Source organism: Castor canadensis, chromosome 6 (assembly GCF_047511655.1).
Source record: "Castor canadensis chromosome 6, mCasCan1.hap1v2, whole genome shotgun sequence".
Lineage (NCBI taxonomy): Eukaryota > Metazoa > Chordata > Mammalia > Rodentia > Castoridae > Castor > Castor canadensis.
Genome location: NC_133391.1, coordinates 98,011,025 through 98,027,314, shown reverse-complemented (window position 1 = coordinate 98,027,314; position 16,290 = coordinate 98,011,025). Strand labels below are relative to the sequence as shown.

The 16,290-nt window shown below is 38.9% G+C and overlaps 1 protein-coding gene across 1 annotated transcript in view; it reads left to right on the top strand.

Moving 5' to 3' along the window:
- The window catches only part of Fam81b (family with sequence similarity 81 member B), a 47,517-nt gene that overhangs the window by 17,662 nt on the left and 13,565 nt on the right, over positions 1 to 16,290 (top strand). Inside the window, exons 5-7 of the mRNA XM_074077063.1 lie at positions 1,812 to 1,930; positions 8,923 to 9,052; positions 12,411 to 12,517. Of these exons, the coding sequence (XP_073933164.1) occupies positions 1,812 to 1,930; positions 8,923 to 9,052; positions 12,411 to 12,517 (356 nt within the window). The remainder of the gene's footprint in view (positions 1 to 1,811; positions 1,931 to 8,922; positions 9,053 to 12,410; positions 12,518 to 16,290) is intronic.

Here is a 16,290-nt window from a genome sequence, read left to right as displayed (position 1 = left end):
CCCATTTTTAAAAGTGACTTGAAAATTTGTATTTCCTTTGCCAATAATCTGTTCATGACTTTTGCCAATTTATCTTTTAGGGTTTTAATGCTTTTTAATTATTATTGATTTAATGAGCTCTTTTACATATTAAGGATAATCACAATTGGCACATTGGTACATATTTAACAATCAACAATTTTCTGGGGGAAAACCCTAGTTTTTAGTGTTTGCCTACTTCCCTAGTGTAAATACTCCCACTATAATACCATACAACCAACACGACGAACCCAAAGATGGAAAGAGTTCTGTAGAGTTCGCTCTCACAGACAGGTTCATGCTGGTTACAGCACCAATGAAAGCCCTGGCAATCATGTTGCTAGAGATGTTTTCCAGTGTACTTTTTAATATCGTAGTGTGCCTACCTTGTTTTTACAAGTTTAGGTAAAGGCAAACATTCAAGTATTTTTCTTCATAACTGATCTCATTACTTTTAAGCTTAGAAAATTCTTCAGAGATGAAATAGTCTCCTCCATTATCTGCAATCCTTATTAATTTGTGGGCATGCATGTATAGGTGTGTGGGGACGTGTTGGGGAATTAAACCCAGAGCTTTGCACACGTTAACCACATGGTCTACCACTGAACTACACTCCTAGTCCTTGCTATGGCTTAATTTTAATATGTATTTTTAATCTATTGTTTTCTAAAATTTATATTGATATATGCCATATGGTAAATATTTAAATTGAATGTCTTCTGAGTAAGTACCCAAAGACAGCAACACCATTTCCAAAGTTTCTCCCCCACTGATTCATGAGCCTCATGTATAACATATCCCTTTATTGCATTCACCAAAGTCTTCATTACATTATAACATTACATCACTGTCCTCTACCAAAAACAAAAACAAAAAGACAAAATCAAACTCTGGCTAGTGTTTTTGACACTTTTATATCTGTAATTAAGGCTTTCTTTGCTTTCAAGTTCTCTCAATCTACCAATTTTTAAGTGTGAAAGATCTGTACACGTAAGGTCTTTAAAATTCATACAGTTTGCTACAAAAATCCTTCTTTGCCTGGTAAACTCATAAACATAAGTTTAAACACAGTTCAGGCCTTTGTCAAATAAATAAACTTTAATGTTTCCCCAAATCACGAATTTGTGTTTTCCAAAGTTCTATGCTCTTTTTCTCAATAAACAAAACTTTTCGTCTGTTAACACTTCAAATTGGAATTTGTTTAAATGTCAACATAAATATGATTTTTTATGGATAGGCAGAATTTTTAATTTTTAAATTAATACTTATAAATAGGTACAAAATTATTTATTTAAAAAAAAACACTATCCTCAGGACCAGCAACCTGATACAATAAGAAAGTCACCTTTATTTCCAAAACACCAAAACATCACAAAAACATGACCACCAATACCCAAGGACAAAAATCTGACATGTGCCATAAATCTCTTATGTTCTCTAAGAAATCGAGAACAATTTTTCACTCCATATATGTGGAGCAGTTTGAGTCAGATCAGCTGTGTCAACTGTGTTAACTTCACTGTGGTTCTACTCAATCTATAAAGAACCCTGCCTGGTGCCATATTGAACAATCTTTTTTTTTCTAAATTTACCACTAATTGTGAAATAGGTGTGTGTGTGTGTGTGTGTTGTGTGTGTGTGTGTGTGTGTGTGTGTGTGTGTGTATGTGTGTGCTAGAGAAGAAGGGGAAGGAAAAGTGGACTGGGAGGGAAAGGGGAGAAAGAAAGGCACTCTAAATGATATTTTCTTATGTGTAGTGGGAAATTAATGGGTATTTTAACTCAAAATTACAGATCTTAGAAGACCAAATAAAAATTCGTGATCAGGCAGCCACAGGAACTAACTTTGCAGTGCAGGATCTAAACATCAAACACCTACAAGGAGTTGGAGACCTTCGAGGAAGAGTAGCCAGGTGAGACGAAGCATATTAACTAATGCTTAGCTACCAGTTCTTGCTCACTGAACTTTCATTCAATTCTATTATAGAAAACAAGATAACTTTAGATTCTAAATGTCTTAAGAGACATTTAGAGAAAATGTCTCATAAAACTTTGAAACCCTCATGCTACCTATGAGACCCATAGTTTCTATAAATAACCCCTTTACATTGTATGTCCAGTTTGGTTCCATTGTGACCAGAGTCTTGTCTTTATAGCCTTCAACCACCCAAATACCAACATCCATACACAGACATACCTTCAAAACTAGATATAAAATCCCCATGTGTTAAATTCTAACGAGAAGATCATTTAAAATACACAAGGATGACATGAGTCTAACAAAAGAGATATGCTGCCAGATAGATTGTATTGAATGACATCTTCTGTATGAGACATTTAAATCAAAAGAGTTAATAGTATGCAATTCAGAAAAAATTCTGTATGTATTGACAATGCAGGGTTGCTCTGGCAGGCAAATCAAAAGTTACTTGTAAATGGCTTACCATGGATATCCGCCATATCTACATCTTCTGCCAGAATCTCTTTCCTCTCTCCTGGGATATTCCCACTCCCATCTTATTCTCTCTGAAGTGTAAGTGACCAAGTGAGAATTACATGATGAACATCTAAGTCGAACCTCTCTCTCTTAGTCTGTTTATGGTGCAATAGTAGAATAATTTAGACTGGGTAATTAACAAGAACAGAAATTCACTTTCTCACAGTTTTAGAAGCTGGAATGGCCAAGATGGAGGACTGACAGGTTATCTGGTGAAGGTTGCATCTTCCAGAGAAAAGAAATACTGTATCCTCACATGACAGAGAAACAGAAGACAGAATGGCAAATGACCCACATGCAGTGTGAAGACTTGTTCATAAGGGACTTAATCCTCCATCTGGGAGAAGCTCACAGCCTCGTCACCTCTTAAATGCCACAACTCTTAAGACTATCACACTGGCAACAGCTGAATTTTGAGACATGTTCAAACCACAGTACTCTCCTAGGATATTTTTTCACTCAACAAGAACATACTAAGCGCTTAACCTATGCCATTGACGGCCATGGACTAAGATTCAGCAACAGTCTCCTCTGTAGCTGTTCACAGTCCCCCTGGCAAAACAAGGTCCTTCAGTTAGCAGTGAGGTGAACACGACACTAAAAACCTGTGGTGCTGTGCGAATAATCAAAGTGATTGGGCAGAGGAGGGGCTTCTTGGAAGAGGCAACACCTGAAATGGGTTTTAAAGAACTTGTAACTAGATCAAGAAGGGTAGGAAAGACACTTCACGTCGGAAGAATAATATGTGTAAAAGAACTAAGGGAAGGATTACTGTGGCATGTTCAAGCGCCTACTGTGAGATTACTTTGGTTATGATATTTTGGAGAGATGGAGGTAAAGCTGGAGAAGTGGTCTGAAATTGCAAGATGAGGCATCTTGTGGACCAAAGCAAAGAGTTTGAAGTCTCTGTAGAAGGTTGTAAATAGTCACGGGAGCATGCACTGTACTACTGAAATACATTTCTTTTTTACTGATACTGAGACAGAGTATTGTCCAGGTTGCTAAAAAAAACCTGGGCTCCGGTGACCCTTCTGCCTCACCCTTTAGATTAGCTGGGACTACAAGCATGCATCACCACACCCAGGTGACTCCAATTTATCACTTAACTTCATCTTCAATTTTTTTTTTTTTTTTTTTTTGGCCACAATGGGGTTTGAATTCAGGGACTCACACTTGCAAGGCAGGCATTCTTCCCACTTGAGCCACTCCATCAACACTTCATCTTCAATCTTAAGCAGTGACTTCAGGACAAGATCTTACTTTTCCTTGAAATGTCCCTTTCTTAAGGAAAATTTCTGAAATCTATTTGGTAACCTCGGACAATCTGGCTAGAAGCCACCAGATTTAAAATTAACCCTTCCTCTCATGTTTCTTTTCTGTATTTTTGCCAGATAAATGACAATGGACAAGCTAAGGCATATTGATTACTGGCTTTCCATATCTAGTGACTTTAATTCCAATTAGCATTTTGGCATAAGTGAAATTATGTTGATTATTGTAACATAATTCCTAACAAACACCTTACTGCTTCATAAGTCAGCCTCAATATTTAATAACCACAATGTGCTTTGGATTTTCCCACCCTAACATAGTGGCAGTTTAGAATCAAGTACTTCCAATGACATGAGGTTCTCAAAGTTGTACCCCCTGCCTTTAACTTGATGGATTAGTCTCCAGGTGCAAAAAAAGAAAAAGGCAAGTGTGCAGAGGAGTGGCTATGTCTTACAATCTGTACCAGCCACCAGGAGAGTCCAACCTACTAGTCACATTTGACTCTTTACGACTCCAAGGCAAATCTGCCTTTTAAAAACTGATAAATCACGTTGGTGAGTGGTTAAAAACAAAAATCATGTCCTTCGAGAAAAAACAATGATGGATATTTTAACTTTTGAAAAGTTAAGAGGGATACTTCTGGCTAAAGAATAAAGGTATTTTATTCCACTTGTCTCTCTTGAGACATCTCAATGCCAGTAGAAAATTAAAAAAGGAAAACAAAACTCTATCTTTAACATAATAAGGAATTTGCCACAACTGCTAACCACATACTGGGCACACTTACCAAATATTGTGATGTGTGAACTGACACAGTTCTCCTCAGACTTTAAGCATAATGATTTCCTCCAAGTCAAGATTCAGAATCTATGTACTCCTGAAATCTCAGCTACTTGGAAGGTGGAGATAGGAGGATCAAGGTCTGAGCCCAGAGCAATGATAGTGCAAATCTGAAAATCAAACTAAAAGCCAAAGGACCAGTAGCATGGCTCAAGTGACAGACAGCTTGCCTAGCAAGCACAAGGCCCTGAGTTCAATACTCAGTACTACAAGTCATAATTCTGAAAGGTAGAAGCACATTATTCATAGGGACTTGGATGGGCCATTAGAGAGATAGGAAATGTTCCCTTAGGACTCAGGTAATTAACACAGAACAGCTGGGGAGGTTCGGCTATGGATCCTATTGTGTTCTCTATCATCTCATTAATCTAGGGCCTCCCTCCTTGCCAGTTTATACCTGAGAGAAGCTGGCTAGAGTGCAACAGACCGAGGTAGGAGAGGAAGTCCTAGTGTCACAACAGAGAAGCTATTATTTAATGTTTGCTGCAGGATATCCCAATCTGATTTTTGAGGGGACAATTGGGAGAAGTGTCCCTACCCCCAGACCTAGGGAAATAGCAGATTTGATACTTTGATACTCATTAGAAGATGGTATCACCAAACACATTCAGTGATGTGCAGGTAGCCAGAGACATTCAAAGATGTCATAGGGATAGAACTGATCATGCATAAAAGTCCTCCACTATCATCCATCCAGATTCATCAATTGATTGATCTGTGTATCTATCTAGGGATGACAGCGAGCACACATAATAAAGCCTTCTTTCAAAATGCTGTACTCACCCTTTTCCACTTAATATGTTCACTTGGCCACAGGTAACTGAAATCACAGGTCATGAAACTGTGGATAAGAGGAACCAGCATCATTTGATATTAGCCTTTGAATTACTATTGACTTACAAACTAGACATGTTTTACTTTGATAAGATAAAATTAATTTCAAAATAATATATAACAGCATTTCTTTTTGAAAGAGGTTATCATATTACAAAAAAAGACAAATTAGGATTTTTCTGGGATAAGGTGAAAAAATTAAAATATTATTGAGTTTGGAAGCACCTAAATAGAATAAATAAAACTCAAAATAAAGAGTCATAAAAAATAAAAAGCATAAGCAAAATCATACCAGAGGAAAAGAAAATAACTTCTTAATATAAAAATAGTTCTTTATTTTGACTTGGCAGACAAGTAATAAATCTAAAATGAGAAACAATAATATTTTTCAGAAAAAAAATTCATAAATATAAGAAGAAATTTTTTGAAACAGAGATTTGAACCTGTAAATCAAAAGATAAAACTGTGACCCTGAAAAATTAATATAAGAACAATTAAACCAAGAGATTCCAGTTGAAGTTACTGAATACCAAGAGTGAAGGATTACTGGATGTTCAGGTAGACAAAGCAAATCACATAGCAGAAGGAAAAAGTGTAGTCACCTCAAACTTCTCTAACTCAACCAGTGCCAGAAAAGGATGGAACAAAGTCTGTCATGTACTGAATGAAAGAAAAAATATTTTCTTTACCAAGTCACCTTTCAAGTATAAAAGAGCACACAAGCACTCTTAAGGACTTAAAGATTCTAACACTCCCGAGCCCTCCTTTTGAAAACTGGATGACAACTGGTCAATCAAGGAATAAATCAAAATAAGGACCTCAAAAAAAAAATCATGGTTAAGGAACATAGAATCTAAACACAGAATGAAAATTCAATACCTAGCAATTCTAGTTGTTGAACGTAGTGCAAGTATCATAAAATTTAACATTTAAAAATAGCAAAATATTAGCAAAAATGGTTAAAGGAGCAAATATATGTCTATTTCCTCATTTTTTGGCATATACTCAACAGATAATGTCTAAAGTAGAGATGGTAGTTGAAAAACATAACACTTTCAGTCTATGATATCTTTTAAAATAATCTCTTTATCTCGGAAACAAATATCTTTAGTAGTAAAGAAATATATATAGTCAGCCCTGTGGGTTCTGTGTCCACAAATTCAACAAATCTCAGGAGGAAAACATTTGAAAAAAAATTGCATCTGTACTGAACATGTACAGACTTGTTTGTCATCATTCCCTAAACAATATAGCATGACAGCTATTTACATAACACTTACCTTGTGGTAAGTATTGTAAGTAACCCAGAGATGATTTAAAGTGCATGGGAGGGTGTACACAGGTTGTATGTAAATACTGTGCCATTTTATGCAAAGTACTTGAGCATCTATGGATATTGGTATCCACGGGGAGTTCCCCGTGGATACCAAGAATGTTCCTGTATACATACATAGATATATATAATAGTGAACAGAAGTAACCATAAATATTGAAAGTGCTATTTCTGAGAGGTGGAATTTGGAATGTTAACTCTCCTCTTCATCTTTTTTTGTGTTATATGAATTTTTTTTTACAATGGGCACAGTACTACTTTACCAGAAACAATAAAATCCTAAAAGAAGGAGAAGGTAGAGAACTTCCTTTTGGAATATAATGTGCAGCGTTGAAAAACCACTAAGCCTTCCTTAAACTTTATTGTGTTAGGCTTGTGTGGGGCTGTGGGGGAGGTGAGATTGAAGAGGTGGCAGTGCTCAACATGAGTAAACAAATAATAGGTGCTAACCTTGTGTAGCTGTGTCTTCTGTGCCATGTACTGACTAAATGCTTTAAATCACCTCCTCCCATCCGTAAATAACTTTCTGAAATAATATTATTCAGCACAGCTACTTGCAGTTTTGAAGGCTGAGCACGCAGCACTCCAGGAGACATCTACATAGTTGTCTGTGTGTCTGGCACCCCCTGGAGTTGTATGGTGGATGAACTGTGCAGCTGTATTAATTGACCTTGGCATCATTTCCCTCCACTCCCTTTCTCTTATGAGGAAAACTAAAACACATAGGCATTAAGAAACTTGTCCCAGATCACAAACCTAAGAAGTAGCAGAACCAGCATTCAATACCTAATCTATCTGATGCCAAATTCCTAACCAGTAGCCTCCATTGCACAGACCAGGGAGGAGTGGAAGGAGGCAGCAGGAAGTTGTGGGAGTAGCAGTCACTCTTGCACAGTCTTTGTGTGTGTGGCGGGGAGGGTAGAAACATAGACTCACATAAGGACATTGCAGTTAATCAACAATAAAAGTGTTGTTTTGGCAATGGCAGTTTCTGCACATAATGTGCACAGTGGCTTTTGACCTGACTTAGATGCATGGCATCATGTCCTCGTTCTTGATCACGTTGACTACTATATTTTTCTCCACACGGTGTCCCCTCCTCTCACCACAGTCACTGGTATTTCTTAAATGCTTAGGCAAAATTACCATCTTAATTCACCTTTCGTTCTAAAATATTAAGGAAAAATTCATTTCTGGATCCTAAAAAGCATTAATAGGCATAAAAAATGACATGTTAGCATGACAACATGAAACTGTGGTTCCTGCTATTATTTGATGACAGTCAAAATGGTTATTTCATAAAATGGGAGTTGTCAAAATGATCTCTGATAGACCTGATATACAAAAGACACAGTCTCTCAGTGCTCTCCATCCTGTCATTTATGCGTACACGAGCATTTGTTGAAACCCATCACTCATGCAGTGTGCAACCTCCCAAGAGAGGTCTTAGCAATGGTAAGGAAGTCAGGTTCTCTGTGTTTGTTTCTCTGACATGTTGAAGAGATAGTTAATATTCATCTCAGCTCCATCTCACCAGAGTTCCTTCCCTACAAAGCCAAATTCTACCTTATAAACCAAACTTCATTCATGTGTTCATGTGAATTAGTTTTGTTCTAATATAAGACAGTGCCCAACTGAGGTCACAGTGGTCTCAGAAGTTTTGATTGGGGCTAAGATGGCAAGTTTTTAAGATGAATTGGAAGCTTTTGTTTGTCTGGGGCACCTTTCATAGTCAAAGGAGAATTGGCAGTCTGGGAGCCAAGAAAAGGCAAAAGGGAGAAAAATAGGTTCAGGACATAACATAGAAGAGGAAGATGTATCTATTTTGTCTAATACTAGGTAGCACATCAAAATCTGTTAAAAATTTCTATGACTTAGTTAATATGCTGAAAATATGAAATTTCCCCCAACTTACCATATGTGCACCAACTTGGTTTGGGTCAATATACCCAACTTGGCTTCTCTTCCCTTATGAAGAGAAGAGAAAAATGAAGAAGGAAGTTATGGTATACGCCCCTATATCGAACTTTAGAATTTTTGCCACCAAATGAAAGCACAACTCCTACTATAGTATTAAAGCATTACGAATTTATTTATTGATCTCACACAAATTTCCATCTTGTCCCTAGATGTGATTCGAGCATTGTGAAGCTGTCTGGGGACATTCAGTTCATCAGGCATGAGTACCGGCAAATTGAAAGAGCCATGCAAGAGCTCATGTCTTCCCTAGAAACTGTTTCCAAGAACTTGGACATGAAGGTAACTGAAAGTAGATGGGCCTCTCACCTTGTGAGTTACTGCCAGAAGTAAGACCATTATAGCTTATCAAAAGTCCCAGTCAGGTGGTAAGTTTTTAAAAGAACTCTTTTCTTCCAAACTATAGTACGACCCCTCAATCATATACACCACGAGTACAGTCAGGTCAGTCAACAAGAGCTTAACGAGGCTTCCCACACCCCAGCACCGCTGCCCACTGTACGCACAGACCATTGCCTTCATCCTTATTCTGTGGCTTCCTTTCAAACTCCGGAGGGCCAGGGACAAGCAGAGGAATTTCTCATGGAAGCTAGGATTATTATTGGTTCCACATTAATATGAGTTGATCATTTACATTGATCATTTACATACCTGTTTAAAATCTTTTAATGGATTAGAGCTCATACAAAAAACATAGAAGTCCTCTGGCCTGGATTTTTTACAATCATCTTTTGTTTGTCTGCTTTTGGTGGTACTAGGATTAGAACTCAGGGCTTCATGCTTCTAGGCAAGAACTCTACTGCTTGAACCATGCTTCTAACCCTCTTTTCTCTGGTTATTTTGGAGAGCCTGGCTTTTCCCCCAGGCTGGCCTGGACCACAATTCTCCTATTTTATACTTTCCATTGTCTCTGAATGACAGGCACAAGCTAGCAGGCCCAGCTTTTTTCCACTGAGATGGGGGTCTCACAACTGTAATCCTCCTGATCTTAGCTTCCAAGGAGCTAGGATTACAGGCGTGAGCCACCAGCACCCAACAAAAACCCTCTTTACTGGACCCTGCTAACTGCCTGTGCTTTCTGATTCACCCTTTATACTGAGTGATATTTCTCTACCGGTAAAGGGTTCCCTGATCATAGATTTGAGTCTTTTAGATGTGTAATATTATCATCATTTCCTAAGTATTGTAATTGCATTGTTGATTTATTCTTTGACACTATGTTAGTCCAGATTCTTTGAGAAGCAAATGCCACAAAGGAATTAGATAATCAAGAGATTTGGTGAAGGAGAGTGATGGAGGGGTGAATTCAACTATGACATATTGTAAGAACGTCTGTAAATGTCACAATGTACCCCAGCAAAACAACAACGAACCCCAGAGATTTACTGAGGGAAAATCTATGAGGAAAAATGTGGGAAGAGTTAGATAAGACAGGGACAACTTCAGACTATAATACAGTGAAATAGACAGGGAAGAAGGCTTTCGCTGCAATGTCATGAAGAGCCTCATCAAATTCCTTGAATGAAAGCCACCCGTGGAAGGAGCAGCACTCAGACCCTGGCTGGGAGCAGCCCGTGGAACGCCTGGTCTGAACACAGGGGAGTGGATTTGGAGCCTAGCAATCAAGGCCCATGACCGGCTAGCCTCCTTGCAGTGGACATCAGAGACTCGTTTTCATGGGAAACACTAGAATGAAAACTGTTTTCTCAGTCAAGTGGCTGGCCTTTTGCTTCTTTATATTCTTCTCTTATTAATTTCTAATTTTACTGCAGTGCAGTTATGACCTATGCTTTCCCCGCTTTTTGAAATATTTTTGAGATTCTCTCTCCTGTCTCTGTCTCTCTCCCTCCTGTCTCTTGTCTCTCTCCCTCCTGTCTCTGTCTCTCTCTCTCTCCTGTCTCTGTCTCTCTCCCTCCTGTCTCTCTCCCTCCTGTCTCTGTCTCTATCTCTTTTCTCTGTCTCTCTTGAGTAAGAAAGCAATCCTGGGGACTAAACTCAAGAAACTTGGATCCTCACACGTGTTAGACAAGTGCTCTAGCACTTGAGTCACGTATCCAGCCCTTTTTTGCTTTAGGTACTTTTCAGATAGATTCTCATGCTTTTTTGCCTGGGCCAGCCTTAGACTGTGATCCTGTACATCTGGGATCACAGGCGTGAGCCACGACACCCGGCTTGTTGGTTGAGATGAAGTTACACTAATGGGTTTTTTGCCTTGGTGTAGCCTGGAACTGTGATCCTCCTATTCTCCACTCCAGAGTTGCTGGAATTAGAGGCATGGAGATTTTGTCTCTTGTTACATGTGGGATGAGTTGTTGCCAATGTTTGTGGACACTGGAAAAGAATGAGTGTTGGCTCTGCAGGTTGCAGTTAAATCTATTAAATATAGTTTGTATTTTCACACCTTCCTACATCCTTATACATATTTTACTTGACAAAAGTAGAGAACCAAGAAAAGTCACTTAAAAATCACTAATCTATCATCAGTGTTAGTTTATCCTAGAAAGTTGTTGCTTTTTAATTACGTATATAAAGAAAATAAGGTTTAAAGTTCTTTATTTTCACTGTGGATTTTACCTCTCATCTATAAAAATTATCATCTTTGTTTGATTTTGTAACATGTTTTGGCTTGAATGACAATTTAATTGACATTAATAGGGGTCAGCCTGATTTCCTTTACCTTTGCCAAGCATACATTAGCCTATGATTTGATTTTCATCATTCCTCACTTTACCCTGTTTTAAGTGCATCTTCTGTAAATAACCATCTAGGTGCAATTGATTGCACATGCAATATGCATTCAAACCCTTCCATTATTCATCTCACTCCTTGCTAAGAGAACTCTGATTATTTTAAATGGCCACTTTCTTCCATAAGATCATCTGTGTCAGGAGTTGAGTTCTGTTTGGCCAAAGCAGTCATGCTTCATGCTTCTTGTCAGTGATTAAACACAAATATGTGCTGCAATTTTGCATTTATTTTTTAATCTAGCTCTTGTACCTAAAGGAATTTCCTCATTGTGTCTAGCAATGCAAATAGCGCAATACTCGCCAATTCCAGAACTAGGACTTGTTTTCTCCATCTTGTATCCCCTGAGTCACTTTATGTATGATGTACTTGTGGTCATGTCAGAGTACTAGCTTAAAATCCCTGAGTCTGAAGCTTATGCTAGTCATGTGTGTTTCCCTCAGAGTCTAATTGTGCATGCAAATATTTATTCATTAAGTATTTGTTGAGCTTTTCCCATTAGTCACCTGATGTCACTGAGGATATAGTGGTAAAAGGATATAATGGCTTACATTGTAACTGAGGTGACAAAAAGTAAAGAAAAAAAGAGTGAAGTATATTGAGTTGAATTAATATACTGATGGTAATAGCATGTTTTTGTTAAATCATTAGGTAACTTATTATCTAAAAGAACATTACGGACAGCAGGATGGAACACTCTCTAGTATTCCTTCCCTGAAAACACTGCAGCTATTACTCTGAATCATACTTAATTTGAAGAAAATCATTTTCAAATGCAAACATGCTCCAGGTTCAAATCTGTTTCCTGACTCCTTTAAGAATACAGTATAATTCATGTAAGTGCTGGTGGTTTTGCTTACACACACAAAAAAGCTCCTTCTTGTACTTTCACTAGGTAATGCAGCTCTTAGGAAAGATAGAGACTTCCTCTTCTGAGCAAACCTCAAATTTAAAGGTGGTCCAGGGAGATTATCATCATGAAATGAACCTTTTGGAATTCAAGTAAGTGATGGAAGATGTTTAATCCTGTTAAATGCATTCCAAAGAGTTTTGCATAGTGAGACCATTTGTCATTAAACAAAAACCTATCCCAGGAATTTGAACCTAGCCAAGAAATAAAGTAGCAAACCAATGTGGAGAAAAGAGAAGATATGTGAGTATTAATTTTGTCATTCCCTTTTTTATACCTCATCTGATTTGATACACTCATTCTGACCTTTCCTATAGAGCAACTTTAACTTTTTGTCAATTTTGTATTAAAAGGCCTCAATATACAGTGCTGTTGAATATCAACTGGTTCCCCAAGATTATCGAATGTTTTAAAATAATTTTGATTTACAAGTTATTCCTTTAAGATCTCTTCTAAGAAATAAGGGCAAAATAGTTTCTGCTGGGTATTGAGGGGGGGGAGAGGGAGGGGGCGGAGTGGGTGGTAAGGGAGGGGGTGGGAGCAGGGGGGAGAAATGAACCAAGCCTTGTATGCACATATGAATAATAATAGAAAAAAAAACAATTATAAAAAAAAAAAACAAGACACATCAGTTGTGTCTAAATTGCTGTGTGATTGGAGGTTGGGGCAGAAGGAGGGTTCAAGCTAGACTTGAGGCAGGACTGTGACGCTGGGAGGCAGGACTGTGACCCAGGAAAACAGAAGCTTAAGGGTGCAGTAAGAACTGAAACCTATCAGCGCCATTATTGCCAACATTCCTCCCGTTTTTGTTTGTTAAGGAAGGGGGGCGTTGTGTTCGCTCTGGCTTCTCCGAGCTGGCAAGGGGCGGCATAGGGGAAGGGAGGGTTAGTTGGCAAACAATGTTGGGGTGCTGAGCCTTATGATGGCGTACACCCAGGCTCCAAAAATGAAGATTTCCTCTTCCCTGAAGTTGATGAAGGTCCCTTGTAGCCATAGGTTGTAAAGAGTCTCAAGCCAATCCTCAGACCTCCGCATGGTGGGTATCAGCCAACTATCCTGGCGTTTTGGAGAGGTTGGTATCCCTGGAGGTGCAACTGGTTACATTTTTGATTAGCAAGAGCAGACATGTAGTGTGATACAAGGGAGGAAGTTTAAGAATAGGAGAGCAAGAACACAGGCATCAGGACGGGCATTAGCCAGGAGAACCACTGTGAAATGTTCCCTAGACAATTTCAAGAGTCCTCCAACTACAGAGAGAGAAATGGGTGGCCATACATTATCTAAGACCCAAATAGGACTATTAAGAGGAGCATAAAAATGTGTCTGTTCAGGGACTACCTACCTAGGGATCTAAATTCTGCAAAATCCTTTAACTGCCAGGAAAGCTGTAAGCTGTCTTATGGTATGGGGGTTGGGAAATGGAAGATTGGGTTGATGCATTTAAGACTCAGGGAGTGAGTCTGTCCCTTTAAGGCCACACCTAGGTAGGTGACCTGTGGGAGGCAGGGGCTGTCAGGATTTAAATGTAACACTCTTGGATAAAAGAGAGATTTAGCTCATTATTTTATATAAATTGACACTTTTAACCTTTTAAATGTTTGTACCATATTTAGATAAAGTATAACATAACACTGTTACAAGGTGGTCATTTAAGACACATAATCAAATATGTAAATGAGCTCTGATTTAGTAGTATTTAAAGCTTGACAAGATCAGCCAAAAACACGAATAATTTCTTTGATAAAATCTTTCTCTGTAATGATTTTTTGTAGATGTTACTCAGAGCAGAACAATATTAAGATAACCTTGTTATTTCATAGACAGAGGATTTGATTTTAGTTTGACATGACCCTAAAAATCTTTTAGGCAACTCCTAGATTATATTCAACTTTAACTTTATCACACACCGAAGTTTTTCCAGTTGTTTACTTTGTAACTTGTATTTTAAAATTAACTTTTATAAGAATTTTAAATTTATTGTAGGGACTGGAGCAACTAATTAGTAGCCCTTGCTGTTTTAAGGAATTTATGGTAGGCATAAGGCCTTATCGTCCCTCAGGCTTGAGAGGTATTGTTTTAGGTGTGGAAGCTGTGAGGGATTTTTGAGTTTTATTTGAATAGGGAGGGCCATCCTGGCTCACCCTACACTCATCTCATCACATCCACACTGTGGAATCTCTTTGTTCCTGAAGGAGGGGGCAGCAGAGATAGCTGCCTGGGGGGAGGAGAATTTGAGCTTTTAATTGAGATAGTAAATCCTGTCCCATCAGGGACACTGGAGTTTTAGGTACTATGAGGAAAGAGTGACAGAAGAGGAGATCTCCTCAAGAGCAGGCCAGAGGCCAGGTAAACTAGCACTCTAGGGGCTGGCCAGATTTGCCCCAAATGATAACTTTTGTCATTGGACCAGGGACCAGGAGAAAAAGGTAAAACAGAGAAACAGGCTCCACTGTCTAGGAGGAAAATGGCCTTTTGTTCTTCTGCCATTATGGCTCCTCAACATTGATGCCAAGAAGTGGAGTGTGGCCAGGAGGCTGAGACCCATCAATCTATAGGAGGTGGCACCTCATCTTCCATCTGGAGATAGGGGCACTTAGACCTCCAGTGGTTACCCTTGCAGAGGGCAGGGTCCCGGCTGGGGATGGGGCTGTCTCCTGGGCTGTCCCCCCTTAAGCATTCTCTGCAGAAGTGCCCCTCCTGTCCACCCTGATAGCAAGTTCAGGATACAGGCCCCCAGTCGGGTGGGGCCCTCTCTGAGACCAGCAATGAGGCCATGGTGTCTCTTATGTTTTTCTCTCCTGTTAGTAAGGTCCCGGACATACAGACATAGCCGTAAATACAGACATGGCTAACTGTATTACTTGGTTCAATGACTTCTCCCTTCAGCCCAGTCTGAGTTTTTTACAAATATCTGGGGCTGACTGTTAGAAATTTATCTTTGAGGAGAACCTCTCTCACCTGTGACTCTGAATCCACCGTGGTATGCTTTCTGATAGTGTCCTAAGATGCTATAGAAAGGTAAGAGGATTTTTTTTTAAGTTGTTGCTGTAAAGTAAAGTTGTTATTTTACATTGACACCTGACATTCTGGAGAGCAAATCTCTGAACTGTTCTGGGCCTCAGTTTCCTCACTTGAAGAATGAGGGATCTGGTCTAGGTTAAACTACGTTTTTCTACTATGAGATGGCTGAAGTGACATTAATGCCACTTATCTTCTTTACCATTTTTTATTTTTTTTTTGGTAATGCTGGGGAATTGAACCCAGGGCTTTGCACATGCTAGGCAGACATTCTCCCATTGAGCTACTTCCTCAGCCCCAATTATCATTATTATTATTATTATTATTATTATTTACTTTGGCTGTACTGGGCTTGAACTCAGGACTTTATGCTTGTAAAGCGGCACTCTACTGCTTAAGCCATATAATCATTTCCAACCTGAGTGGACTGGGCCCAAACTCATTGCTTTTCTAATGAGATAAGAGTCTGGTCTAGTCACAGAGATAAAGGCTTGAATGTATTTGGGCATCAGTACAGCTGTTTAGATGTTTTTAAAATTCCCTTAGATCTGATAACTGGAAGGGGACATACGACTTGCCCTCTTCCTACCATTGCCTGTTGGAGAGGGAAGCACTCATTAAGAGGTTCTGAGTATTGGAGTGTCTTAGAAGGTAGAAATTTGTATAGGGGACCTCAGTTTGCTTTTTTTTACTTTTATAGAAAAGGTCTAATTGGAGTATGGTATTGTAATTTAAGGAACCCTGTGAAGGCCACTTCTCTTGGTCACCCAAGGCATACTGAGGCCAACCTCAGTACAAAGCTTCCAACATCTACCAGCCAAAGACTGGAAGGTGCAGATCCCATCTA